This window comes from Lonchura striata, chromosome 35 (assembly GCF_050655825.1).
Source record: "Lonchura striata isolate lonStrDom1 chromosome 35, ASM5065582v1, whole genome shotgun sequence".
Classification (NCBI taxonomy): domain Eukaryota; kingdom Metazoa; phylum Chordata; class Aves; order Passeriformes; family Estrildidae; genus Lonchura; species Lonchura striata.
In genome coordinates, this window is record NC_140737.1 from 466,033 (window position 1) to 493,132 (window position 27,100).

Consider the following 27,100-nt stretch of genomic DNA (forward strand, 5'->3'; position numbering starts at 1 on the left):
GGAAAACGATCCAAAAGCCACAAAGAGCCCCAAAATCGGGAAATAATGAGGCGAATAAAGGGGCGGAGCAGCAGCGCGTGGTGGGCGTGGCTCGGGGGGGAGGGGCTGGGGGGGGAGGGGCTCGGGGGGGAGGGGCTCGGGGGGGGGAGGGGCTCAGGGCGGGGGGAGGGGCGGCCCGAAGGCGCGCTGGGCGCTGGGGAAGCGCCGGGGGCTGAAGTCGGGGTCCTCGCGCAGCCGCCGCCGCAGGTCGGCCTGGAGCTGGGGAGGGGGCGGGATGGAGACCCCTCCCCAAATTACACACACCAACCCCCCCCGGATCGCACACGGCGCCCCCCGGCGGGGAGTGGGGTGTGGGACCCCTCCCCAAATTACACACACACCCCCCCGACCCCTCCCCCACCATCGCACACGGCGCCCCCCGGCGGGGAGCGGGGTGTGAGACCCCTCCCCAAATTACACACACCAACCCCCCCCGGATCGCACACAGCGCCCCCTGGCGGGGAGCGGGGTGTGAGACCCCTCCCCAAATTACACACACCCCCCCCGGATCGCACACAGCGCCCCCCGGCGGGGAGCGGGGTGTGAGACCCCTCCCCAAATTACACACACCAACCCCCCCCGGATCGCACACGGCGCCCCCCGGCGGGGAACAGGGTGTGAGACCCCTCCCCAAATTACACACACCCCCCCGGATCACACACGGCGCCCCCCGGCAGGGAGTGGGGTGTGAGACCCCTCCCCAAATTATCCACGGCTCCCCCAAGCCCCCAGACCTATTTATACCAAGCCCCCCTCTCACATTCCCCCAAGCCCCCAGACCCATTTCCCTTCACCCATTTGTACCAAGCCCCCAGACCCAAATCCTCCTCCCCCATTTCCCCCAATCCCCCAGCCCCATGTGAAGCCCCCAGCCCCGTTTCCAATCCCCCAGCCCCGGGTGAAGCCCCCAGCCCCATTTCCCCAGCCCCGTTTCCAATCCCCCAGCCCCAGGTGAAGCCCCCAGCCCCAGGTGAAGCCCCCAGCCCCATTTCGTACCTGCTGGCGGTACCCCTCCTGCAGCCCCCCCTCGCTCAGCTCCCAGCCCTGTTTCCAATCCCCCAGCCCCATTTCCCCAGCCCCGTTTCCAATCCCCCAGCCCCATGTGAAGCCCCCAGCCCCCTTTGCAGCCCCCAGCCCCATTTCCTACCTGCTGCCTGTACCCCTCCTGCAGCCCCCCCTCGCTCAGCTCCCAGCCCCGTTTCCAATCCCCCAGCCCCATGTGAAGCCCCCAGCCCCCTTTGCAGCCCCCAGCCCCATTTCGTACCTGCTGTCGGTACCCCTCCTGCAGCCCCCCCTCGCTCAGCTCCCGGCCCCGTTTCCAATCCCCCAGCCCCAGGTGAAGCCCCCAGCCCCATTTCCCCAGCCCCGTTTCCGATCCCCCAGCCCCAGGTGAAGCCCCCAGCCCCACGGGAAGCCCCCAGCCCCATTTCCCCAGCCCCGTTTCCAATCCCCCAGCCCCAGGTGAAGCCCCCAGCCCCATTTCCCCAGCCCCGTTTCCAATCCCCCAGCCCCATTTGCAGCCCCCAGCCCCAGGTGAAGCCCCCAGCCCCATTTCGTACCTGCTGGCGGTACCCCTCCTGCAGCCCCCCCTCGCTCAGCTCCCGGCCCCGTTTCCAATCCCCCAGCCCCATTTCCCCAGCCCCAGGTGAAGCCCCCAGCCCCAGGTGAAGCCCCCAGCCCCATTTCCCCAGCCCCGTTTCCAATCCCCCAGCCCCATGTGAAGCCCCCAGCCCCACGGGAAGCCCCCAGCCCCATTTTGTACCTGCTGGCGGTACCCCTCCTGCAGCCCCCCCTCGCTCAGCTCCCAGCCCCGTTTCCAATCCCCCAGCCCCATTTCCCCAGCCCCAGGTGAAGCCCCCAGCCCCATTTGCAGCCCCCAGCCCCATTTCCTACCTGCTGGCGGTACCCCTCCTGCAGCCCCCCCTCGCTCAGCTCCCGGCCCAGGCTCTCGGCGCTGCCCAGGCTCCGGGCGCCGGCGGCGCGGGCGGCGCGGCCGACGGCCTCGGCCAGGAGCAGCGGCGGCGGCTCCGCCTGCATCGTCTGGGGGCGGGCAGCGGGGTCACGCGGGGTCACACGGGGGTCAGTCAGGGGTCAGGGGTCACTCGGGTCACTCGGGGGTCACTCGGGAGTCAGGGATCACTCAAGGGTCGGTCAGGTCACTCAGAGGTCACTCTGGTCAGTAGTCACTTGGGTCACTCATTGGTCACGAGGGGGTCAGTGGTCACTCGGGGTCACTCAGGGGTCACTCAGAGGTCACTCAGGGGTCAGGGGTCACTCGGGGTCACTGACCTTGCGCCGCTTGGCCGGCATGCCGCTCAGGTAGGCGTCGCTCAGGGGTCAGTCAGGGGTCAGGGGTCAGTCAGGGGTCACTCAGAGGTCACTCAGGGGTCACTCGGGGTCACTGACCTTGCGCCGCTTGGCCGGCATGCCGCTCAGGTAGGCGTCGCTCAGGGGTCAGAGGTCAGGGGTCACTCAGAGGTCACTCAGGGGTCAGTGGTCACTCAGAGGTCAGTCAGGGGTCAGGGGTCACTCAGAGGTCAGTCAGGGGTCAGGGGTCACTCGGGGTCACTGACCTTGCGCCGCTTGGCCGGCATGCCGCTCAGGTAGGCGTCGCTCAGGGGTCAGTCAGGGGTCAGGGGTCAGTCAGGGGTCAGTCAGGGGTCACTCAGAGGTCAGTCAGGGGTCAGTCAGGGGTCAGGGGTCACTCGGGGTCACTGACCTTGCGCCGCTTGGCCGGCATGCCGCTCAGGTAGGCGTCGCTCAGGGGCGGCTGCGGCTTCGCCTTCCACTGCCGCTGGGCGTCCTCGCGGATGATGGGCACCCACTCCTGGGGGCGCGGGGGGTCACGGGGGGTCACGGGGGGTCACGGGGTCGCGCGGGGGGCGGGGGTCGCGCCGGGGTCACTCACCGGGGGCACGGCGGCCGCCCAGGCCTCGCTGTCGCTGCCGGGGGGGGGCAGGGCCTCCTCGGCCGTGGTGGCCGGGGCGGGAGACCCCGCGGCGTCCCGCTGCGGGGGAGGGGCAATGAGGGGCGGGGACAGCGCCGGGACCGGCCCCGCCCCCTCTGGGATGAGCCCCGCCCCCTCAGGGACTGACCCCGCCCCCTCCAGGACAGACCCCGCCTCCTCCAGGACAGGCCCCGCCCCCTCCGAGACAGGCCCCGCCCCCTCCGGGACAGACCCCGCCTCCTCCAGGACAGGCCCCGCCCCTCTGGGACAAACCCCGCCCCCTCCGGAACAAACCCCGCCCCATCTGGGACAGGCCCCGCCCCCTCCAGGACTGACCCCGCCCCCTCAGGGACTGACCCCGCCCCCTCTGGAATGAGCTCCGCCCCCTCTATGACAGACCCCGCCCCCTCCGGAACAGACCCCGCCCCCTTGGGACAGGCCCCGCCCCCTCCGGGACAGACCCTGCCCCCTTGGGACAGGCCCCGCCCCCTCCGGGACAGACCCTGCCCCATTGGGTCAGGCCCCGCCCCCGTTCAGGCCCCGCCTCCTCGGTACCTGGGCGCCGTCCGGGGGCGGCTCCGCCTCCTGCAGCTCCATTGGCTCCTCGGGCAGCGGCTGCGGAGGGGGCGGGGCTTAGAGGGGGCGGGGCTTAGAGGGGCGGGGCTTAACCGGGGGCGGGGCTTAACCGGGGGCGGGGTTTAGGGCGGGGCTTAGAGGGACCCAAAATGGGCGGGGCTTAGAGGATCAGCACTTAGGGGCGGAGCTCAAAGGGGGCGGGGCTTAGCCGGGCGGAGCTTAGAGGGGCGGGGCCTAGCGGGGTGGGGCTTTAGGGGCGGGGCTCAAAGGGGGAGGGGCTTAAGAGGGGCTTAGAGTAGATGGGGCTATGGGGTCGGGGCTTATAGGGGCGGGGCTTATCGGGGGAGGGGCTTACCAGGGCGAGGTTTAGAGTGTGGGTGCACGGGTGGGCGGAGCTTGGAGTGGGGGGCGTGTCTGGGAGCAGTGGGCGGGGTCACAGCTGGGGTGTGGCCACTGTGTGGGTGTGGCCTTTGGGGGCGGGGCTGAGCTCACCTGGGCGTGGCTTTTGGGGGCGGGGTCTCACCTGTTGGGGCGGGGCCTCAGGGCAGGGGGCGGGGTCTCACCTGTCGGGGTGGGGCCTTTGGGGGCGGGGTCTCACCTGTCGGGGCGGGGTTTCGGGGCAGGGGGCGGGGTCTCACCTGTCGGGGCGGGGTTTCGGGGCAGGGGGCGGGGTCTCACCTGTCGGGGCGGGGTTTCGGGGCAGGGGGCGGGGTCTCACCTGTTGGGCGGGGTCTCACCTGTCGGGGCGGGGTTTTGGGGCAGGGGGCGGGGTCTCACCTGTCGGGGCGGGGCCTCGGGGCAGGGGGCGGGGTCTCACCTGTCGGGGCGGGGCCTCGGGGCAGGGGGCGGGGTCTCACCTGTCGGGGCGGGGCCTCGGGGGGCTCGCCCAGGTGCCGCACGTAGGGCAGCACCTGCTCGGGGGTCACGGGCATCTGCTCCAGCACGGCCTGGAGCCGCAGCCCCACCACGGCCGTCAGCCAGCCCACCAGCGAGGGCGGCACGTCCGCCGACAAACGGCGCTGGGGGGGGAGCACCGGGGTCAGGGGGGACCCTCTGAACCCCCAAATCCAGCACAGGGACCCCCTGAACCCCCACACCCATCCCCGAGCCCCCAGCCCCACCACGGCTGTCAGCCAGCCCACCAGCGAGGGCGGCACGTCCGCCGACAAACGGCGCTGGGGGGGGAGCAGGGTCAGGGTCTGGGGTCTGGGGGACCCCCCCGAACCCCCACATTGAGCACAGGGACCCCCTGAACCCCCACACCCATCCCTGAGCCCCCAGCCCCACCACGGCCGTCAGCCAGCCCACCAGCGAGGGCGGCACGTCCGCCGACAAACGGCGCTGGGGGGGGAGGGCTGGGGTCAGGGGGGACCCCCCGAACCCCCAAATCCAGCACAGGGACCCCCCGAACCCCCACACCCACCCCCGAGCCCCCAGCCCCACCACGGCCGTCAGCCAGCCCACCAGCGAGGGCGGCACATCCGCCAAGAGACGGCGCTGGGGGGGGAGCAGGGTCAGGGTCTGGGGTCTGGGGGACCCCCCCGAACCCCCAAATCCAGCACAGGGACCCCCTGAACCCCAACATCGAGCACAGGGACCCCCCCCAAACCCCCACATTGAGCACAGGGACCCCCTGAACCCCTACATCAGGCACAGGGACCCCCAACCTCCCCCCAGCCCCCTCCCCATGACTCAGGGGAGGTCTCAAGGGGTCTCGGGGGGTTTCAGGGGGGTCTCGGGGGTCCCGGGGGGTCTCAGGGGGTCCCCCACCCCCCACTCACGATGCGGTCGCTGATGAGCGCCCCCAGCGCGCCGCGCTCCCCCCGCAGTGACTCAGGGGGGGTCTCAGGGGGTCTCGGGGGTTTCAGGGGGGGGTCTCAGGGGGTCTCGGGGGTCCCGGGGGTCTCAGGGGTCTCAGGGGGTCTCGGGGGTCCCGGGGGTCCCCCACTCACGATGCGGTCGCTGATGAGCGCCCCCAGCGCGCCGCGCTCCCCCCGCAGGCAGTGCAGGTTCAGGGCCAGGCACTCGAACAGGCCCCGGTTGCAGAGCTCCAGCAGCCGCGGCCCGAAGGACCCGTCTGGGGGGGAGAGGGGTCACCGCGGGACCCCCGGGACCCCCGGGACACCCAGGGACCCCCCAGGGACCCCCCCCGGGACCCCCGGGACACCCAGGGACCCCCCCAGGGACCCCCGGGGCACCCAGGGATCCCCCCCGGGACCCCCGGGACACCCACTGACCTCCCCGGGACTCCTGGGACACCCTGGGGATACCCAGGGACCCCCCAGGGACCCCCGGGACACCCACTGACCTCCCCGGGACACCCTGGGGATTCCCCCGGGGCACCCAGGGACCCCCCCTGACCCCCAGGACACCCACTGACCCCCCAGGGCCACCCCTGGGATACCCAGGGACCCCCCCCAGTAACCCCAGAGACCCCCAGTAACACCCTACAGTGACACCGGTGACACCCCAGGGACCCCCCCTGTGATCCCAGTGACACCAGTGACCCTCAGTGACCCCCTGGGACCCCCCAGTGACCCCCACTGACCCCAGTAGCCCCCAGTGACCACCACCAGTCCCCCCCCAGTAGCCCCCCCAGACTCCCCAGCAGCCCCCCGATGACCCCCAATAGCCCCCCAGTGACTCCCCCAGTGATCCCCACTAGCCCCCCCAGTAGCCCCCAGTAGCCCCCCCCATCCCCATTGCAGGCCCCAGCCCCATTTCATCCCCATTGCAGCCCCATTGCAGCCCCCAGCCCCATTTCATCCCCGCCGCAGCCCCGTTGCAGCCCCCCCAGCCCCGCCGCAGCCCCGGTGCAGCCCCGTTGCAGCCCCCCCAGCCCCGGTGCAGCCCCCCCAGCCCCGTTGCAGCCCCGTTGCAGCCCCGTTGCAGCACCGGTGCAGCGCAGCACGTGCAGCGCGATGCGGTTGAACTGCTCGCGCAGGAACTCCACGTTGGTGCGGGTGATGTCGACGCCGTCGGCCACGTGGACCCCGGCCTGGGGGGATTTGGGGGAATTTGGGGGATTTGGGGGGATTTGGGGGATTTGGGGGGATTTGGAGGGTTTGGGGGGATTTGGGGGATTTTGGGGGGATTTGGGGGTCACAGCCCCACCCCAGACCCCCCCTAGCACGCTGAAACCACCCCCAGCTCCGAACCCCCCCCGAAGCTGCCCCAGAGATCCCAAAAACCCCCCAGAGACCCCAAAAACCTCCCAAAGACCCCCAAAAACTTCTCAGAGACCCAAAAACCCCCTACAGACCCCAAAAACCCCCCAGAGACCCCCCAAAGAGACCCCAAAAACCCCCCAGAGACCCCAAAAAACGCCCCCAGACCCCCCCAGACCCCCGGCGCCCCCAGACTCACGAAGCTCTCGCGGATGAACCCCTCCAGCCCCATGATCAGGTTGTGCGTGGCCGCCTGGGGAATTTGGGGAGATTTTGGGGGTTTTTGGGGTTTTTTTGGGGCTGGGTCAGGGCTTTGTTGTGCAGATTTTTGGGGGTTTTTTTGGGGAGATTTTTGGTGGTTTTTTTGGGGGGCTGGGTCTGTTCTCTGTTCTGCAGATTTTTGGGGATTTTTTGGGGAGATTTTTATGGCTTTTTTGGTGGGTTTTTTTGGGGTTGATTCAGTGTTCTGTTGTGCAGATTTTTGGGGTTTTTTTGAGCTGGTTCAGAGCTTTTTGGGGACATTTTTGGGGGGTTTTTTTTGGGGTTGATTCAGTGTTCTGTTGTGCAGATTTTTGGGTTTTTTTGGGGCTGGTTCAGAGCTTTCTGGGGACATTTTTGGGGGATTTTTTGGGGTTTTTTTGGGGCAGGTTCAGAGCTTTCTGGGGACATTTTTGGGGGTTTTTTTGGGGGATTTTTGGGGCTGGTTCAGAGCTTTCTGGGGTGTTTTTGGGGGGATTTTTGGGGTTGAATCAGAGCTTTCTGGGGACATTTTTGGGGGACATTTTTGGGTTTTTTTTTGGGGCTGGTTCAGAGCTTTCTGGGGATATTTTTGGGGGTTTTTTTGGGCCTGGTTCAGAGCTTTCTGGGGATATTTTTGGGTTTTTTTGGGGGGTTTTTTTGGGGCTGGTTCAGAGCTTTCTGGGGCCACTTTTGGGGGGTTTTTTTGGGGGTTTTTTTGGGGCTGGTTCGGACCTTTCTGGGGACATTTTTGGGGTTTTTTGGGGGGGATTTTTGGGGTTGAATCAGAGCTTTCTGGGGACATTTTTGGGGGACATTTTTGGGGTTTTTTTGGGGCTGGTTCGGACTTTTCTGGGGCCACTTTTGGGGGGTTTTTGGGGTCCCTCACCCGCACGTTGGCCTCGGTGGGCTCGCGCCCGCCCAGGTAGCGCTGGCGGAAGCAGCGGCGCAGCAGCGGCTGCAGCCGGGCCAGGGGCTGGCAGCGCCCGTGCAGCAGCAGCACCACGTCCACCATGGAGAGGTGCTGGCAGATGAGCGCCAGCAGCGCCCCGAAAAACCCTGCGGGGACCCCAAATTCACCCTGTGAACCCCAAAATCCACCCTGTGAACCCCAAATTCACCCTGGGACCCCCAAATTCCATCCCTGTGAACCCAAAATTCACCCTGTGACCCCCAAATTCCATCCCTGTGACCCCCAAATTCACCCTGGGACCCCCAAATTCCATCCCTGTGCCCCCCAAATTCACCCTGTGCCCCCCAAATTCACCCTGTGTCCCCCGGGCAGGAGGTGCTGGCAGATGAGCGCCAGCAGCGCCCCGAAAAACCCTGCGGGGACCCCAAATTCACCCTGGGACCCCCAAATTCCATCCCTGTGAACCCCAAATTCACCCTGGGACCCCCAAATTCCATCCCTGTGAACCCCAAATTCACCCTGTGAATCCCAAATTCCATCCCTGTGAACCCCAAATTCACCCTGTGCCCCCCAAATTCACCCTGTGCCCCCCGGGCAGGAGGTGCTGGCAGATGAGCGCCAGCAGTGCCCCGAAAAATCCTGGGAGGGACCCCAAAATTCACCCTGTGAACCCCAAAATCCACCCTGTGAACCCCAAAAATTCCACCCCTGTGCCCCTTAATTCCTCCCAAACCCCCTGTTGAGCCCCGGGGACCCCCCAAAACCCCCCAATCCCCCCCACTCTCACTGTCGGACCCCAGGGTCCCCCCAAAGCCCCCAAATCTCACATCCCCCACCCCCAGACCCACCGTCGGGCCCCGGGGACCCCTCGAGCAGACCGGGGGTCCCCCCAAATCCTCCCCAATCCCCCCAAATCCCCCCCAGACCCACCGTCGGGGCCGGGGGACCTCTCGAGCAGGCCGGGGATCCCCCCCCAATCCCCCCCAATCCCCCCCAGACCCACCGTCGGGGCCGGGGGACCCCTCGAGCAGGCCGGGGGTACCCCCAATCCCTCCCAAATCCCCCCAATCCCCCCCAGACCCACCGTCGGGCCCCGGGGACCCCTTGAGCAGGCCGGGGGTCCCCCCAATCCCCCCCAATCCCCCCCAGACCCACCGTCGGGCCCCGGGGACCCCTCGAGCAGGCCGGGGGTCCCCCCAATCCTCCCCAAATCCTGCCCAAATCCCCCCCAATGCCCCCCAATCCCCCCCAAATCCCCCCCAAATCCCCCCCAATCCCCCCCAGACCCACCGTCGGGGCCCGGGGACCCCTCGAGCAGGCCGGGGGTCCCCCCCAATCCCCCCCAATCCCCCCCAGACCCACCGTCGGGGCCGGGGGACCCCTCGAGCAGGCCGGGGGTCCCCCCAAATCCCCCCCAATCCCCCCCAAATCCCCCCAAAATCCCCCCCAATCCCCCCCAATCCCCCCCAGACCCACCGTCGGGCCCCGGGGACCCCTCGAGCAGGCCGGGGGTCCCCCCAATCTCCCCCAATCCCCCCCAGACCCACCGTCGGGCCCCGGGGACCCCTCGAGCAGGCCGGGGGTCCCCCCAATCTCCCCCAATCCCCCCCAGACCCACCGTCGGGGCCCGGGGACCCCTCGAGCAGGCCGGGGGTCCCCCCAATCCCCCCCAGACCCACCGTCGGGGCCCGGGGACCCCTCGAGCAGGCCGGGGGTCCCGCTGAGGCGGCTGAGGAAGGCGGCGATGCTCTCGGGGGGTCCCGCGGGCGGCGCCCCCAGGGGTCCCAGCATGGAGCTCAGCACGCCCTGCAGCACGCTGGTGAAGAACTCGGGCGGCAGCGGCTCCGCCCCGGGGGCGGGGCCTCCCCCCGGGGGGGCGGGGCCTCCCCCCGGGGGGGCGGGGCCGTCCGCCGGGGGGGCGGGGCCTTCAGCCGAGGGGGCGGGGCTTCCAGCCGAGGGGGCGGGGCTTCCATCGGGAGGGGCGGGGCTTCCCGCCAAAGGGGCGGAGCCTCCATCTTGAGGGGCGGGGCTTCCGGCTGAAGGGGAGGGGCTTCCGGCTGTGGGGGCGGGGCTCCCGGCTGTGGGGGCGGGGCTTCCGCTCTCCATGGCCGGAGGGGGAGGGGGGGAAGGGGGAGGGGCGGAGGAGGGCGGGGCCTCGCCCGGGGAGGGGGCGGGGCCGGGCTGGGCGGCCTGTGGGGAGAACAAAGGGTTAAAGGGGGGTAGCCAAGCCCATTCCAAGCCACGCCCCTATTTTATAGCCACGCCCCTTATGTGGTAAGACACGCCCTATCCGCAAAAGGCCCCGCCCCCCACAGCAGCCCCGCCCCGCCCGAGGCCCCGCCCACCTGCAGCAGCCTCACCCCTCATTATGCATACCGAGCCCCGCCCCCGAGGCCCCCCTCATTATGCATAGATAGCCCCGCCCCCAGAGCAGCCCCGCCCCTCATTATGCATAGGGAGCCCCACCCCCTCATTATGCATCATCAGCCCCGCCCCCAGAACACCCTCGCCCCCTCATTATGCATATCTAGCCCCGCCCCTCATTACACACAGGGAGCCCCGCCCCTCATTACGCATACGGGGCCCCGCCCCTCATTACGCATACCCAGCCCCGCCCCTCATTACGAATACCCCGCCCCTCATTACGCATCCCCAGCCCCTCATTACGCATTCGCAGCCCCGCCCCTCATTACGCATCCCCAGCCCCTCATTACACATTTGCAGCCCCGCCCCTCATTACGCATACGGAGCCCCGCCCCTCATTACGCCTATCCAGCCCTACCCCTCATTACGCACAGGGAGCCCCGCCCCTCATTACGCACAGGCGGCCCCGCCCCTCATTACGCATACCCATCTCCTCATTACGCATACCCAGCCCCGCCCCTCATTACGCACAGGGAGCCCCGCCCCTCATTACGCATACGGATCCCCGCCCCTCATTACGCATAGGGAGCCCCGCCCCCCTCATTACGCATAGGGAGCCCCGCCCCCTCATTACGCATAGGGAGCCCCTCCCCTCATTACGCATCCCAAGCCCCTCCCCTCATTACGCATACGGATCCCCGCCCCTCATTACGCATACGCGGCCCCGCCCACCTGCAGCAGCTCGGCCACGCCGTCCAGCAGGGGGCGCTCGGGGGGCAGGGCCAGCCCCAGCAGCGGCGCCGGCCCCGCCCCCAGCAGCCCCCCCAGCAGCGCCCCCAGGGGGCGGGGCTGCGCCTCGGCCCCGCCCCCCGCGCCGGGGGCGGAGCCTGCGGGGCCCCCCGGGGCCCCCCCGCCGGGGGGCGGGGCCTGCGCGGGGGGCGGGGCCTGCGCGGGGGAGGGGGCGGGGCCGGCGGGGGGCGGGGCCGAGGAGCCGCCCTGGGCTGGGGGAGGGGAGGGGGGGGAGGGGGGTCAGGGGGGCGGGGCGCCCCCGGGACCCCCGGAATGCAAATCAGGCCCCGCCCCAAAATACAAATGAGGCCCCGCCCCCTCCCCAAAATGCCAACCAGGCCCCGCCCCCACGATGAACAGGAGCCAGCCCATCCCCCACTGCTCCCAGTAACCACCAGTTCCTCCCAGTCCCTCCCAGTCCCCCCCAGTCCCTCCCAGTCCCTCCCAATCCCCTCCCAGTCCCTCCCAGTCCCTCCCAATCCCCTCCCAGTCCCTCCCAGTCCCTCCCAATCCCCTCCCAGTCCCTCCCAATCCCCTCCCAGTCCCTCCCAGTCCCCCCCAGTCCCTCCCAGTCCCTCCCAGTCCCTCCCAGTTCCCTCCCAGTCCCTCCCAGTCCCCCCCAGTCCCTCCCAGTCCCATCCCAGTCCCCCCCAGTCCCTCCCAGTTCCTCCCAGTCCCCCCCAGTCCCTCCCAGTCCCTCCCAGTCCCTCCCAGTTCCTCCCAGTCCCCTCCCAGTTCCCTCCCAGTCCCCCCCAGTCCATCCCAGTCCCCCCCAGTCCCTCCCAGTTCCTTCCCAGTCCCTCCCAGTCCCTCCCAGTCCCCCCAGTCCCTCCCAGTCCCCCCCAGTCCATCCCAGTCCCCCCCAGTCCCTCCCAGTTCCTTCCCAGTCCCTCCCAGTCCCTCCCAGTCCCCCCAGTCCCTCCCAGTCCCCCCCAGTCCATCCCAGTCCCCCCCAGTCCCTCCCAGTTCCTTCCCAGTCCCTCCCAGTCCCATCCCAGTCCCTCCCAGTCCCCTCCCAGTCCCCCCAGTCCCCCCCAGTCCCCCCCAGTCCCTCCCAGTCCCTCCCAGTCCCCCCCAGTCCCCCCCAGTCCCCCCCAGTCCCTCCCAGTCCCCTCCCAGTTCCCTCCCAGTCCCTCCCAGTCCCCCCCAGTCCCCTCCCAGTCCCTCCCAGTCCCTCCCAGTCCCCCCCAGTCCCTCCCAGTCCCCCCAGTTCCTCACCCAGCACCAGGGGCTGCATCAGCAGCTGTCCCACCAGGCCGCTGATCACCTGCGCCAGCGACGCCCCCCCGGGGGCCTGGGGGGCACGGGGGGGTCAGGGGGGGCCTGAGCCCGGGACCCCCCGGGACCCCCAACAGCACCCCCAGACCCCCAACAACACCCCCAGACCCCCAAACACCCCCGGGACCCCCAACAACACCCCCGGACCCCCAAACACCCCCGGGACCCCCAACAACACCCCCGGACCCCCAAACACCCCCGGACCCCCCGGGACCCCCAACAACACCCCCAGACCCCCCCGGGACCCCCAGAAACACCCCCAGACCCCCAAACCCCGCCCCCAGGGACCCCAAACCCCTCCCCCCAAACCCTGCCCCACCCAAGCCCCATCCCCAAAGACCCCCCAAAGCCCCCCAACCCCAAAGCATTCCTCCATCCCCCACCCCCAAAGACCCCCCAAGCCCTTCCCCCATCCCCGAGCCCCTCCCCCCTGACCCCCAAACCCCTCCCCCACCCCCTCCCCGCCCCTCCCCCACTCACGGGCCCGGTTCCGGCCTGGGGCGCCCCGGGGTGGGTGGGGCGCGGGGGAGGGGCGGAGGGGCGGGCGATGACCACGCGGGCGGGGGCGGGGAACCCCCCCACGGCCTGGCCTGGGGGGAGGGGCAGGGGGTCAGGGTGGGGGAGGGACCCCCGGGGGTGACCCCCAAACCCCCGGGGTGGGGGAGGGGCAGGGGGGTCAGGGTGGGGGAGGGACCCCCAAACCCCTGGGGTGGGGGAGGGGCACGGGGGGGGGTCAGGGTGGGGGAGGGACCCCCGGGGGTGACCCCAAAACCCCCGGGGGGGGGGAGGGGCAGGGGGTCAGGGTGGGGGAGGGACCCCCGAAACCCCCGGGGGGGGGGAGGGGCAGGGGGGTGTCAGGGTGGGGGAGGGACCCCCGAAACCCCCGGGGGGGGAGGGGGATTGGGGACAGTCAGGGTCAGTCAGGGTCACAGATCAGCAGGGGTCAGGGGTCAGCAGGGGTCAGTTGGGGTCAGAGGTCAGGGGTCAGAGGTCACGAGGGGTCAGGGGTCACGAGGGGTCAGAGCTCAGGGGTCAGAGCTCAGGGGTCAGAGCTCAGGGGTCAGAATGAGTCAGAGGTCAGGGGTCAGTAGGGGTCAGAGGTCAGGGGTCACTAGGGGTCAGGGGTCAGTACAGGTCAGAGGTCAGTAGGGGTCAGAGGTCAGGGGTCACTAGGGGTCAGGGGTCAGGGGTCAGCAAGGGCCAGAGGTCAGTAGGGGTCAGAGCTCAGCGGTCGGTAGGGGTCAGGGGTCAGTAGGGGTCTGAGGTCAGGGGTCACTAGGGGTCAGGGGTCAGTACAGGTCAGAGGTCAGTACAGGTCAGAGGTCATAGCTCCGGTGTCAGAGCTCAGGGGTCGGTAGGGGTCAGGGGTCAGTAGGGGTCAGAGGTCAGGGGTCACCAGGGGTCAGGGGTCAGAGGTCACGCACCGGTGGCGGCGGAGGCGGCGGCCGCCATGGCCTGCTGGGTGATCTGCTGGGCCACGGCCTGCAGGAACTCGGGGGGCAGCGGCGGCAGCTGCACCCCCACCCCCCCTGCGGGCAGGACAGACGGACAGACTGACCCACGGACACACGGACTGACCCACGGACACACGGACAGACACACGGACACACAGACAGACACACAGACACCCCACAGACACACAGACTGACCCACGGCCTGCAGGAACTCGGGGGGCAGCGGCGGCAGCTGCACCCCCACCCCCCCTGTGGGACCCACGGACAGACAGACTGACCCACGGACACACGGACAGACCCATGGACAGACCCACAGACACCCCATGGACACACAGACTGACCCACGGCCTGCAGGAACTCGGGGGGCAGCGGCGGCAGCTGCACCCCCACCCCCCCTGAGGGCAGACAGACGGACAGACTGACCCACGGACACACGGACACACAGACAGACACACGGACAGACCCACGGACACACAGACTGACACACAGACTGACCCACGGACACACAGACAGACCCACGGACACACAGACAGACCCACGGACTGACCCACGGACACACGGACTGACCCACGGACACACAGACTGACCCACGGACACATGGACTGACCCACGGACTGACCCACGGACACACGGACAGACCCATGGACAGACACACAGACACCCCATGGACACACAGACAGACCCACGGCCTGCAGGAACTCGGGGGGCAGCGGCGGCAGCTGCACCCCCACCCCCCCTGCGGGCAGGACAGACGGACAGACTGACCCACGGACACACGGACTGACCCACGGACACCCCACGGACAGACTCACGGACAGACCCACAGACACACGGACACACACACGGACACACAGACAGACCCACGGACACACGGACACACGGACTGACCCATGGACAGACCCACGGACACCCCACGGACAGACCCACGGACACACAGACAGACCCACAGCAACCCCATGACCCCCCCCCAAATCTCTCCCAGTGCCCCCAACTCCATCCAGAGCCCCCCAAAAAACCCCCAAATGCCCCCCAGAGCGCCCAACCCCCCCAAAAAAACCCCAAAAACCGCCACAGACCCCCCGAAAATCCCCCAGAGCCCCCAAAGATCCCCCAGAGCCCCCCAAAATATCCCCAAACCCCCCAAAACCCCCAGATCTCCCAAAACCCCCCCAGAGACCCCAAAATCCACCCAAAACCCCCCCAGAGCCCCCCAAAACATCACCCCAAAACCCCCCTACAGCCCCAAGTGCCCCCCAGACCCCCAAAAATCCCCCCCAGATTCCCCCAAAATCCCCCCAGAGACCCCAAAATCCACCCAAATCCCCCCAGACTCCCCAAAACCCCCCCAGACCTCCCCCCAAAACACCCCCAAAACACTCCCAAAACCCCCCGAGACCCCCAAATCCCCCCCAGACCCCCCAAAATCCCCCCAGACCCCCCCCAGCCCCACTCACCGATGCCCAGCCCGGGGCCGGGGGGTCCGGCCGAGCCCCCCGAGGGGGGGGAGCCCGAATCTGGGGGGGCACAGAGATTTGGGGGGTCACGGGGGGTTTGGGGGGGCAGGGAAGGCTCTGGGAGAGCCAAGGGGGATTCTGGGGGGTCCTGGGCCTTTTTTGGGGGTCCCAGGGGGTATTGGAGGCAGTTTTTGGGGGTCCCAGGGGGTATTGGAGGCAGTTTTTGGGGCAGCTTTTGGGTGCATTTTTGGGGGTCCTGGGATAGATTTTGAGGCCATTTTTGGGTCAGTTTTTGGGGGTTCCCAGGGCTGGTTTTGGGTCAGTTTTTGGGGCCATTTTTGGGTCAGTTTTTGGGTCATTTTCGGGTCAGCTTTGGGGTTCCCGGGGCTGTATTTGGGTCAGTTTTTGGGTCATTTTTGGGTCAGTTTTTGGGTCATTTTCGGGTCAGTTTTTGGGGCCATTTTCGGGTCAGTTTTTGGAGGTCCCCGGGGCCATTTTCGGGTTGTTTTTGGGTTTATTTTGGGGGTTCCCGGGGCCATCTTTGGGTCATTTTTGGGTCAGTTTTCGGCGTCGTTTTTGGGTCAGCTTTTGGGGCTGTTTTGGGGGCTCCCAGGGCCGTTTTTGGGTCAGTTTTTGGGTCATTTTCGGGCCGTTTTTGGGTCATTTTCAGGGCCATTTTGGGGGCTGCCAGGACCATATTTGGGTCATTTTTGGGTCAGTTTTCGGGGCCGTTTTTGGGTCGTTTTCGGGCCGTTTTTTGGGGTCCCGGGGCCGTTTTTGGGTCAGTTTTTGCGGGTTTCTGGGGCCGTTTTTGGGTCAGTTTTTGGGGCCGTTTTCGGGTCATTTTCGGGCCGTTTTTTGGGGTCCCGGGGCCGTTTTTGGGTCAGTTTTTGGGGCCGTTTCTGGGTCATTTTCGGGCCATTTTTTGGGGTCCCGGGGCCGTTTTTGGGTCAGTTTTGGGGGCCGTTTCTGGGTCATTTTCGGGCCGTTTTTGGGTCGTTTTCGGGCCGTTTTTGGCTCACCCTGGATGTTCATGTGCATCATCACCACGGGCTCCACGCTCTGGTGCGAGATGCGGATCACGCGGGGGGGGGAGGGGCCCGGGGGGGGCGGCGCCGCCTCGGGGGGGTCCCCGGGGGGCGCGGGGGGGCCGGGGGGCAGCTCGGGGGGCGCGGGGGGGGCGGGACCCCCGTTCCCGGCCATCGTCACCGTGGTGCCCACGTTGATCTGGGGGGGCCGGGGGGGGGTCAGGGGGGGCCGCCCCGGGGTGGGCTTCCCCCCCAGACCCCCACCTGGGGGTCCCCAGCCTCATTTTGGGGGTCCCACCCCCACCTGGGGGTCCCCAGCCTCATTTTAGGGTCCCCCCCCACTTTGGGGTCCCCAGCCCCACCTGGGGGTCCCCAGCCTCATTTTAGGGTCCCCCCCCACTTTGGGGTCCCCAGCCCCACTTTTGGGGTCCCCAGCCTCATTTTAGGGTCCCCACCCCCACTTTGGGGTCCCCAGCCCCACTTTGGGGTCCCCAGCCTCATTTTGGGGTCCCCACCCCCACCTGGGGGTCCCCAGCCTCATTCTGGGGGTCCCCACCCCCACTTTGGGGGTCCGCACCCCCACTTGGGGGTCCCCACCCCCCAGTTTAGGGTCCCCTTCCCCATTTTGGGGTCCCCACCCTATTTTTGGGTCTTTTCCCCCCATTTTTGGGTCTTTCCCGCCTATTTTGGGGTCCCCATCCCCATTTTTGGATCTTTTTCCCCCCGATTTGTTGTCCCAACCCCCCCATTTTGCCCCCCCCCCCATTTAAGTGTTCCTCCCCCCCCATTTTTGGGGTCCTTTCCCCAATTTTTGGGTCCTTCCCCCCCATTTTTAACTCTTTCCCCCCCAAATCTCCATGCCTGCCCCTCCCACCCCCATCCCCCCCAATTTCAGCGTCTCCCCCCCCAATTTTTAACTCTTTCCCCCCCAAATCTCGATCCCTGCCCCTCCCCCACCCCCGCCCCCCCAAATTTGGGTCCTTCCCCCCATTTTTAACTCTTTCCTCCCCAAATCTCGATCCCTGCCCCTCCCCCACCCCCATCCCCCCCCCAAATTTGGGTCCTTCCCCCCCATTTTTAACTCTTTCCCCCCCAAATCTCGATCCCTGCCCCTCCCCCACGCCCGTCCCCCCCCAGATTTGGGGGTGCCCCCACCTGGATGGGGATGGTGGCCTGCTGGACCAGCATGGGGGGTCCGTAGTGGGGGAGGGGCCGGGCCAGCTGCAGGGGGCGGGGCGGGGGTCCCCCCAGATTGACGCGGAGCTCGGCCAGCGCCAGCAGCGCGTTGGCCACCAGCCGCTGCCCCTCCCCCACCAGCGTCTGCAGCCGCTGCGCCGCCTCCCGCGCCTCCGCCTGGGGGGGCCCGAAATCAGCAGAGACCCCCCAAAAATCCATCAGAGACATCCCCAAAACCCCCCAGAGACACCCCCCAAAAATCCAGAGAGAGACCCCCAAAACCTCCCAGAGACACCCCCCAAAAATCCAGAGAGAGACCCCCAAAAATCCATCAGAGACATCCCCCAAAAATCCTGAGAGAGACCCCCAAAAATCCAGAGAGAGACCCCCGACAAACCCGCGCCTCCGCCTGGGGGGGCCCGAAATCAGCAGAGACCCCCCAAAAATCCATCAGAGACCCCCAAAAATTCATCAGAGACACCCCCCAAAAATCCGGAGAGAGACCCCCCAAAAATCATCAGAGACATCCCCAAAACCCCCCAGAGACCCCCCCGAAAAATCCGGAGAGAGACCCCCGACAAACCCACGCCTCAGCCTCAGGGGGGGACCCCGAAATCTTCAGAGACCCCCCAAAAATCCTGAGAGAACCCCCAAAAGACCCCCTAAACCCCCCAAAACGCCCCCAAATCCCCCCAAAACCCCTCCAGGACCCCCCTGGGACCCCCCAAAACCCCCCTGGGACCCCCCAAATCCCCCCAAATCCCCTCCAGGACCCCCCAAATCCCCCCCAGGACCCCCACCCACGTCGTGGCTGTAGTCGGTGGTCCCGGCGGCCGCCAGCATGTCGCGATAGCGCTGCCGGAACGGCTGCACCCATCCCCCCGGGACCCCCCAAAACCCCCCAAATCCCCCCTGGGACCCCCCAAATCCCCCCAAATCCCCTCCAGGACCCCCCAAAACCCCCCCAGGACCCCCCAAATCCCCCCCAGGACCCCCCTGGGACCCCCCAAAACCCCTCCAGGATCCCCCCAAGCCGCCTGGGACCCCCACCCACGTCGTGGCTGTAGTCGGTGGTCGCCGCGGCCGCCAGCATGTCGCGATAGCGCTGCCGGAACGGCTGCACCCATCCCCCTGGGACCCCCCAAAACCCCCCTGGGACCCCCCAAATCCCCCCAAAACCCCTCCAGGACCCCCCCCAAGCCCCCCGGGACCCCCACCCACGTCGTGGCTGTAGTCGGTGGTCGCCGCGGCCGCCAGCATGTCGCGATAGCGCTGCCGGAACGGCTCCAGCCGCAGCTCCAGGCGCCGCAGCTCCCCCAGCACCTCCCCCAGCTCGGCCGGGCTCGGGGGGCTGCGGGGGGCAGGGGTCAGCGCGGGACCCCCGGAGAGAGCCCCGAAATCCCCCCGGGGAACCCCCGGAAAATCCACCCAAAATCCCCCCGGGGAACCCCCAAAAATCCCCCCCGAAATCCCCCCGAGGGACCCCCAAAAATCCCCCCCGAAATCCCCCCGAGGGACCCCGGAAAATCCACCCAAAATCCCCCCAAAAATCCCCCCCAAAATCCCCTCGAGAGAGCCCCAAAATCCCCCCGGGGGACCCTGAAAAATCCCCCCAAAATCCCCCCAAGGGACCCCCAAAATCCCCCAGGGGACCCTCAGAATACTCCCCCAGAATCCCCCCGAGGGACCCCCAAAAAATCCCCCGGAAATCCCCCCAAATCCCCCCTGGGACCCCCCAAATTCCCCAAAAATCCACCCAAATTCCCCCCGGGAACCCCCAAATCCCCCCTGGGACCCCCCAAACCCTCCCTGGGACCCCCCAAATTCCCCAAAAATCCCCCCACATCCCCCCTGGGACCCCCCAAACTCCCCCCGGGACCCCCCAAACACCTCCTGGGACCCCCCAAACCCCCCCGGGACCCCCCAAATCCTTCCCGGGACCCCCCAAATCCCCCCCGGGACCCCCCAAATCCCCCCAGGACCCCCCAAATCCCCCCTGGGACCCCCCAAATCCCCCCTGGGACCCCCCAAATCCCCCCTGGGACCCCCCAAATTCCCCCCGGGAACCCCCAAATTCCCCCCGGGACCCCCCAAATCCCCCCCGGAGACCCCCCAAATCCCCCCTGGGACCCCCCAAACCCCCCCTGGGACCCCCCAAATCCCCCCTGGGACCCCCCAATCCCCCCTGGGACCCCCCAAACCCCCCCTGGGACCCCCCAAACCCCCCCTGGGACTCCCCAAATCTCCCCTGGGATCCCCCAAATCCCCCCAGGGCTGACCTGGCGGCCTCGGGGCCGGGCCCGGGGGTCTCGGGGTGCCCGGGGGTCTCGGGGTGCCCGGGGGTCTCGGGGGTCTCGGGGTGCCCGGGGGTCTCGGGGGTCTCGGGGGGCGCCGCCGCCTCCATCGGCTCCTCGGGGGGGGGCCCGGGGGGCTCCGGGGGGGGCGGGGGGGGCCCCTCGGCCGGGCCGGGGGAGCGGGACCCCCCCGTGCCCTGGGGGGATGAGATTTGGGGGGATTTGGGAAATTTGGGGGGATTTTGGGGGAGTTTGGGGAGTTTTAGGGGGGATTTTGGGAAATTTGGGAGGGGTTTGGGGGGGTTTTGTGAAGTTTTTTGGGGAGTTTGGGGGAATTTTGGAGGATTTTTGGGGGGGTCTTGGGAATTTTTTGGGTTTTTGGGGGGGTTTAGGGGTTTTTGGGGGGTTTTGGGGGTGAATTCGGGACATTTTTGGAGGGTTTTTGGGGGATTTTTTGGGGTGAATTTGGGGATGTTTGGGGTGAATTTGGGGGATTTTGGGGGGATTTTTTGGGGTGAATTTGGGGGATTTTTGGGGTGAATTTTGGGATTTTTGGGGGTCCCTGTCCTCTAGCTGTGCCAGCACCCCCTGGATGGGTTTTCAGGGATTTTCGGGGTGAATTTTGGGGTGAATTTGGGGATTTTTGGGGTGAATTTTGGGGGATTTTGGGGTGAATTTTGTGGTGAATTTGGGGGTTTTTGGGGTGATTTTTGGGGTGAATTTGGGGTGGTTTTGGGGTGAATTGGGGGATTTTTGGGGTGATTTTTGGGAAGAATTTAGGGGATTTTTGGGGGATTTTTGGAGTGAATTTTGGAGTGAATCTGGGCATTTTTGGGGTGCCTCACCTCCAGCTGTGCCAGCACCCCCTGGATGGGTTTTTGGGGTGAATATGAGGGATTTTTGGGGTGATTTTTGGGGTGAATTTGGGGAATTTTGGGGGGATTTTTGGGGTGAATTTTGGGGTGAATTTGGGGTGTTTTTGGGGTGAATTTGGGGGATTTTTGAGGGATTTTTGGGGAGAATTTGGGGGATTTTTGGGGTGAATTTGGGGAATTTTTGGTAAGAATTTAGGGGATTTTTGGGGGGTTTTTGGAGTGAATTTTGGAGTGAATCTGGGCATTTTTGGGGTGCCTCACCTCCAGCTGTGCCAGCACCCCCTGGATGGGTTTTTGGGGGGATTTGGGGGGATTTTTGGAGGATTTTTGGGGAGAATTTGGGGAATTTTGGGGGGATTTTTGGGGTGAATTTTGGGGTGAATTTGGGGTGTTTTTGGGGTGAATTTGGGGAATTTTGGGGGGATTTTTGGGGTGAATTTTGGGGGATTTTGGGGTGAATTTGGGGGATTTTTGGGGAGAATTTGGAGGATTTTTGGGGAGATTTTTGGGGTGAATCTGGGCATTTTTGGGGTGCCTCACCTCCAGCTGTGCCAGCACCCCCTGGATGGGTTTTTGGGGGGATTTGGGGGGATTTTTGGGGAGAATTTGGGGGATTTTTGGGGAGAATTTGGAGGATTTTTGGGGAGATTTTTGGGGTGAATTTTGGGGTGAATCTGGGCATTTTTGGGGTGCCTCACCTCCAGCTGTGCCAGCACCCCCTGGATGTCCCTCAGCAGGTGCTGCGCCACCAGCAGCCGCATTCGGGGCTCACTCTGCTTTTGGGGGGACGGTTTGGGGTCACCCCAGGCCCCCCGAGACCCCCAGAATTGGGGGGGCACGGCCGGGACCCCCCAAAAACGCCCCCAGACCCACCTGGCCGGGGCCCTGGTCCATGTTGATGTGCACGTCCACGGAGGAGCCGTCGATCTGGAGGGGGGACCCCGAATTAGTGACCCCCCAGAGCCCCCCAAAATCCTGAGAGACCCCCCAGAGACCCCGAAAATCCTGAGAGACCCCCCAGAGCCCCCCAAAATCCTGAGAGACCCCCAGAGCCCCCCAAAATCCTGAGAGACCCCAAAATCCTCCCAGAGCCCCCCAAAATCCTGAGAGACCCCCAGACCCTCTCAGAGGCCCCCTAAAACCCCTCAGAGCCCCCCCAGTGTCCCCCAAAACCGCTCAGGGCCACCTCAGATCCCCCCCAAACCCCCCCCAGAGCCCCGCAAAACCCTCCAGAGCCCCCTCAAAAACACTCAGAGCCCCCCAAACCCCCTCAGATCCCCCCAAAACCCACTCACAGCCCCCTCAAACCCTCCCCCGAGCCCCCCAAAGCCCCCCAAATCCCCCCCAGAAACACTCAGAGCCCCCCAATCCCCCCAAACCCCCTCAGAGCCCCCCAAACCCCACTCACAGCCCCTCCAAGACCCCTTTAGAAGCCCCCCAAACCCAACCAGACCCCCCCAAACCCCCTCAGACCCCCCCAAACTCCCCCCAAACCCCCCCAGAGCCCCCCAAACCCTCCCCAGAACCACCCAAACCCCCTCAGAGCCTCCCAAACCCACTGACAGCCCCCCCAGGACCCCTTTAAAAACCCCCAAACCCCCTCAGAGCCCCCAAACCCCACTCACAGCCCCTCCAAGACCCCTTTAGAACCCCCCCAAACCCAACCAGACCCCCCCAAACCCCCTCAGAGCCCCCCAAAACCCCCCCAGAGCCCCCCAAACCCTCCCCAAACCCCCCCAAACCCCCTCAGACCCCCCCAAACCCCCCCAAACCTCCCCCAAACCCCCCCCAGATTCCCCCCAGACCCCCTCAGATCCCCCCAAACCCCCCCAAACCCCCCCAAACCCCATCCAGATTCCCCCCAAACCCCCCCAGACCCCCCCCAGATTCCCCCCAGACCCCCTCAGAGCCCCCCAAACCCCCCCCAAACCCCCCCGACCCCCCCAGCCCCTCACCGGCAGGTTGAAGGTCCCCACCATCACGTAGCTGTTGCTGTTCCTGTCGGGGCCCCCCCGCGGGCCGCCCCCGTTCTGGGGGGGCTGGGGGGAGGCGCCGACCCCCGAGGGACCCCCCGAGCCCGGGGACTGGGGGGGGGCGCGCTCCACCAGGTGGATCACCTTGCCCCCCACATCTGGGGGGAGGGGGGTCAGGCCGGGGCAGGACCCCCCCCAAAAATAAACACCGAGACACCCCCAAAAAAATAAACAAACCCCTGATCCCCCCCAAAAAAATAAACAATCCCCCAAAAAATAACCCCCCAAAAAATAAACAACCCCCCAAAAATAAACAACACCGAGATACCCCCCCAAAAAAACAAACAACCCCCAAAAAAACAAACAACCCCCCAAAAATAAACAACACCGAGACCCCCCCCACAAAAAAATAAACCCCAAAAAAATAAACAACCCCCCAAAAATAAACAACACCGAGACACCCCCCAAAAAATGAACAACACCGAGACACCCCCCCGAGAAAAATAAATAATCCCCCAAAAAATAAATAACCCCGATACGCCCCAAAAAATAAACAACCCCCAAAAAAATAAACAACCCCCCAAAAATAAACAACACCGAGACCCCCCCCACAAAAAGTAAACAACACCGAGACCCCCCGAAAAAATCCAACCCAAGATTCCCCCCAGGACCCATCCCCATTCCTGTTCCCGTTCCCATTCCGGTTCCCATTCCCATTCCTGGTTCCCATTCCCATTCCCATTCCCGGTTCCCGTTCCCGTTCCCAGTTCCCATTCCCATTCCCGGTTCCCGTTCCCGTTCCCGGTTTCCCGGTTCCCATTCCCGGTTCCCGTTCCCGTTCCCGGTTTCCCGGTTCCCATTCCCGGTTTCCCGGTTCCCATTCCCGGTTCCCGTTCCCGTTCCCGGTTTCCCGGTTCCCATTCCCGGTTTCCAGGTTCCCGGTTTCCCGGTTCCCGTACTGTATTCCCGCAGTTTCCGTTCGTCCTGCAGCACCCGGCCCTGGTAGATCCCGTTCCCGTTCCCAGTTCCCATTCCCGGTTCCCGTTCCCATTCCCATTCCCGTTCCCATTCCCATTCCCGGTTTCCCGGTTCCCATTCCCGGTTCCCATTCCCGGTTCCCGTACTGTATTCCCGCAGTTTCCGTTCGTCCTGCAGCACCCGGCCCTGGTAGATCCCGTTCCCGTTCCCGTTCCCATTCCCGGTTCCCGTTCCCGTTCCCGTTCCCATTCCCGGTTCCCGTTCCCATTCCCGGTTTCCCGGTTCCCATACTGTATTCCCGCAGTTTCCGTTCGTCCTGCAGCACCCGGCCCTGGTAGATCCCGTTCCCGTTCCCGTTCCCATTCCCGTTCCCGTTCCCGTTCCCATTCCCGGTTCCCGTTCCCGGTTCCCGTTCCCGTTCCCATTCCCGGTTCCCGTACTGTATTCCCGCAGTTTCCGTTCGTCCTGCAGCACCCGGCCCTGGTAGATCCCGTTCCCGTTCCTGTTCCCATTCCCGGTTCCCGGTTTCCCGGTTCCCATTCCCATTCCCATTCCCGTTCCCATTCCCATTCCCGGTTCCCGTACTGTATTCCCGCAGTTTCCGTTCGTCCTGCAGCACCCGGCCCTGGTAGATCCCGTTCCCGTTCCCATTCCCGGTTCCCATTCCCGGTTTCCCGGTCCCCATTCCCGGTTTCCCGGTTCCCGGTTCCCGTACTGTATTCCCGCAGTTTCCGTTCGTCCTGCAGCACCCGGCCCTGGTAGATCCCGTTCCCATTCCCGGTTCCCGTTCCCGGTTCCCGGTTCCCATTCCCGGTTCCCGTACTGTATTCCCGCAGTTTCCGTTCGTCCTGCAGCACCCGGCCCTGGTAGATCCCGTTCCCGTTCCCATTCCCGTTCCCGTTCCCGTTCCCATTCCCGGTTCCCATTCCCATTCCCGTTCCCATTCCCGGTTCCCGTTCCCATTCCCGGTTCCCGGTTCCTGTTCCCATTCCCGGTTCCCATTCCCGGTTTCCCGGTTCCCGTACTGTATTCCCGCAGTTTCCGTTCGTCCTGCAGCACCCGGCCCTGGTAGATCCCGTTCCCGTTCCCATTCCCGGTTTCCCGGTTCCCGTTCCCATTCCCATTCCCCATTCCCGGTTCCCATTCCCGGTTCCCGTACTGTATTCCCGCAGTTTCCGTTCGTCCTGCAGCACCCGGCCCTGGTAGATCCCGTTCCCGTTCCCATTCCCGGTTTCCCGGTTCCCGTTCCCATTCCCATTCCCCATTCCCGGTTCCCATTCCCGGTTCCCGTACTGTATTCCCGCAGTTTCCGTTCGTCCTGCAGCACCCGGCCCTGGTAGATCCCGTTCCCGTTCCCGTTCCCGTTCCCATTCCCGGTTTCCCGGTTCCCGTTCCCGGTTTCCCGGTTCCCGTACTGTATTCCCGCAGTTTCCGTTCGTCCTGCAGCACCCGGCCCTGGTAGATCAGCCGCTGTTTCTCGGCCGCGATGCTGACGGCGCCGGCGATTCGCTGCTTGAACTCCCGCACCGAGATCTGCCGGGGCACCGGGAGGGGTCACACCGAACCGGGAGGGGTCACACCGAACCGGGAGGGGTCACACCGAACCGGGAGGGGTCACCGGGGCTCACACAGAACCGGGGGTCACACAGAACCGGGAGGGGTCACACCGAACCGGGAGGGGTCACACCGAACCGGGGGGCGGTTCACAGAACCGGGAAGGGTCACACAGAACCGGGAGGGGTCACACCGAACCGGGAGGGGTCACACCGAACCGGGAGGGGTCACACCGAACCGGGAGGGGTCACACCGAACCGGGAGGGGTCACCGGGGCTCACACAGAACCGGGGGTCACACCGAACCGGGAGGGGTCACACCGAACCGGGAGGGGTCACCGGGGCTCACACAGAACCGGGGGTCACACAGAACCGGGAGGGGTCACACCGAACCGGGAGGGGTCACACCGAACCGGGAGGGGTCACACCGAACCGGGGGGCGGTTCACAGAACCGGGAAGGGTCACACCGAACCGGGAGGGGTCACCGGGGGTCACACCGACCCGTGGGTCACACCGGGGCTCCCACCGGGGCTCACACCGGCAGCACCGGGGAGCCGTGACCGGCACCGGGGATGGGGGAAGGTGACACCGGGGGTGACACAGACCCGTGGGTCACACCGGGGCTCCCACCGGGGCTCCCACCGGCAGCACCGGGGAGCCGTGACCGCCACCGGGGATGGGGCGGGGGGGAGGTGCCCCCGCCATCTCCCCACCCCCGCTCACCTCCGGTTCCACCTCGAAGCTCCGCGTCTGCGAGTCCAGCGTCTTCACCAGCACCTGCAGCACCTCGGGCCGCTCCTCCGCCATGGCGGCACCGGCACCGGCACCGGGCGGGGCGGCGGCGACGGGAACGGGCGGCCCTGAGGGGTGAGAGGCCGTTAGAGCGGGGCCGCTCCCGCCCGAACCCGCCGCCCGGGATCCCCGGGCCCCTCCCGGGCCCCTCCCGGGACTCCCCGGGACCCCCGGGCCCCCCGTTCCCCCTGCCCCACCTCGGCGGCGGCGGCGGCGGCTCCGCTCCGGCAGCGCCTGCTCCGCTCTGCGCATGCGCCGCCGCCGCCCCCCGCCCTTCCGCCGCCTCCGGGGCTCCTCCCGGGGCTCACCCGCCGCGGCCGGAGCCGTTAAAAACCGCACAACCGCCGCGCACCGGCAGCGGGCGGCCGCTAAGGGCGGCCCCGCGCGTTGGGAGGGGGGGAAAGATTTAAAAGTGAAAAAAGTCGGCGCGAGGCCCTCGCCGCCATCTTAGCAGCGCCGCCGCCGCCGCCGCCGCCATTTTGTTTGAGGGCGCCGCCGCCATCTTTGGTGAGGGCGAGGCCGCCCCGCCGCGTCCGGCCCCGCCCCGCGGGGCCCAAAACCGCCGTTATTTAAACAAAACCGCCGGTATTTAACCAAAACCGCCGGTATTTAAACAAAAACCGCCGTTATTTACCCCAAACCGTCGTTATTTACCCCAAACCGCCGTTATTTAACCAAAACCGCCGGTATTTACCTCAAAATTCCCGTTATTGCCACAAGACCACCGTCATTTACCCCAAAACCGCCGTTATTTACCTCAAAATCCCCGTTATTTCCACAAAATCCCCGTTATTTGCCCCAAAGCCGCGGGGGGGGGGAGTGGGGGGGCTGTGGCGGGGTGGGCGGAGCCTCCCGGGCTGTGGGCGGGGCCACGACTGAGGTGCCAATCACGGGGAGGTGTCAATCACAGGGTAGGCGGTGCCTCCCGAGGTGTCAATCACAGGGTAGGCGGTGCCTCCCCAGGTGTCAATCACGGGGTGGGCGGAGCCTCCCCAGGTGTCAATCACGGGGTGGGCGGAGCTTCGGGCTGGCAATGGGCTAGGGGAGGGGGCGATTTGGGGGTCTCGGTGGCCCAGGGGGGCTCCTGGTAGCCCAGGGGGGTTCTTGGTGGCCCAGGGGGGTTCTTGGTGGCCATGGGGGGTTCTTGGTGGCCCCTGACTGTTCCTGGTAGCCCAGGGGGGTTCTTGGTGGCCCCCTGCCCACCCCAAAAAA

General features: G+C 66.5%; 1 protein-coding gene across 8 annotated transcripts; it reads right to left on the reverse strand.

The window, feature by feature from the left end:
• Positions 1-11: 11 nt before the first annotated feature.
• BAG6 (BAG cochaperone 6) lies at positions 12-26,992 on the reverse strand. Of its 8 annotated transcripts, none has more exons than XM_085564911.1 (26): positions 26,645-26,992; positions 25,820-25,956; positions 24,958-25,075; positions 22,547-22,722; positions 21,465-21,518; positions 21,290-21,367; positions 19,702-19,913; positions 18,644-18,773; positions 17,402-17,599; positions 16,241-16,445; positions 15,219-15,278; positions 13,735-13,839; positions 12,791-12,900; positions 12,251-12,326; positions 10,976-11,244; positions 9,559-10,069; positions 7,856-8,025; positions 6,929-6,982; positions 6,458-6,560; positions 5,515-5,639; positions 4,420-4,581; positions 3,542-3,601; positions 2,948-3,046; positions 2,759-2,866; positions 1,933-2,079; positions 12-258 (listed from the first exon to the last, which is right to left on the reverse strand). In XM_085564911.1, exons 2-26 carry the CDS (start codon positions 25,901-25,903, stop codon positions 154-156), a joined length of 3,519 nt encoding a protein of 1,172 aa, XP_085421037.1. In that variant the 5' UTR covers positions 25,904-25,956; positions 26,645-26,992; the 3' UTR covers positions 12-153. The 8 variants fall into 8 exon arrangements, with proteins under 8 accessions (XP_085421037.1, XP_085421035.1, XP_085421034.1 ...); XM_085564909.1 differs by lacking the exon at positions 26,645-26,992 and adding an exon at positions 26,086-26,434 and having other exon boundaries at positions 21,290-21,364; XM_085564908.1 differs by lacking the exon at positions 26,645-26,992 and adding an exon at positions 26,086-26,434.
• Between the last annotated feature and the right edge of the window lie 108 nt (positions 26,993-27,100).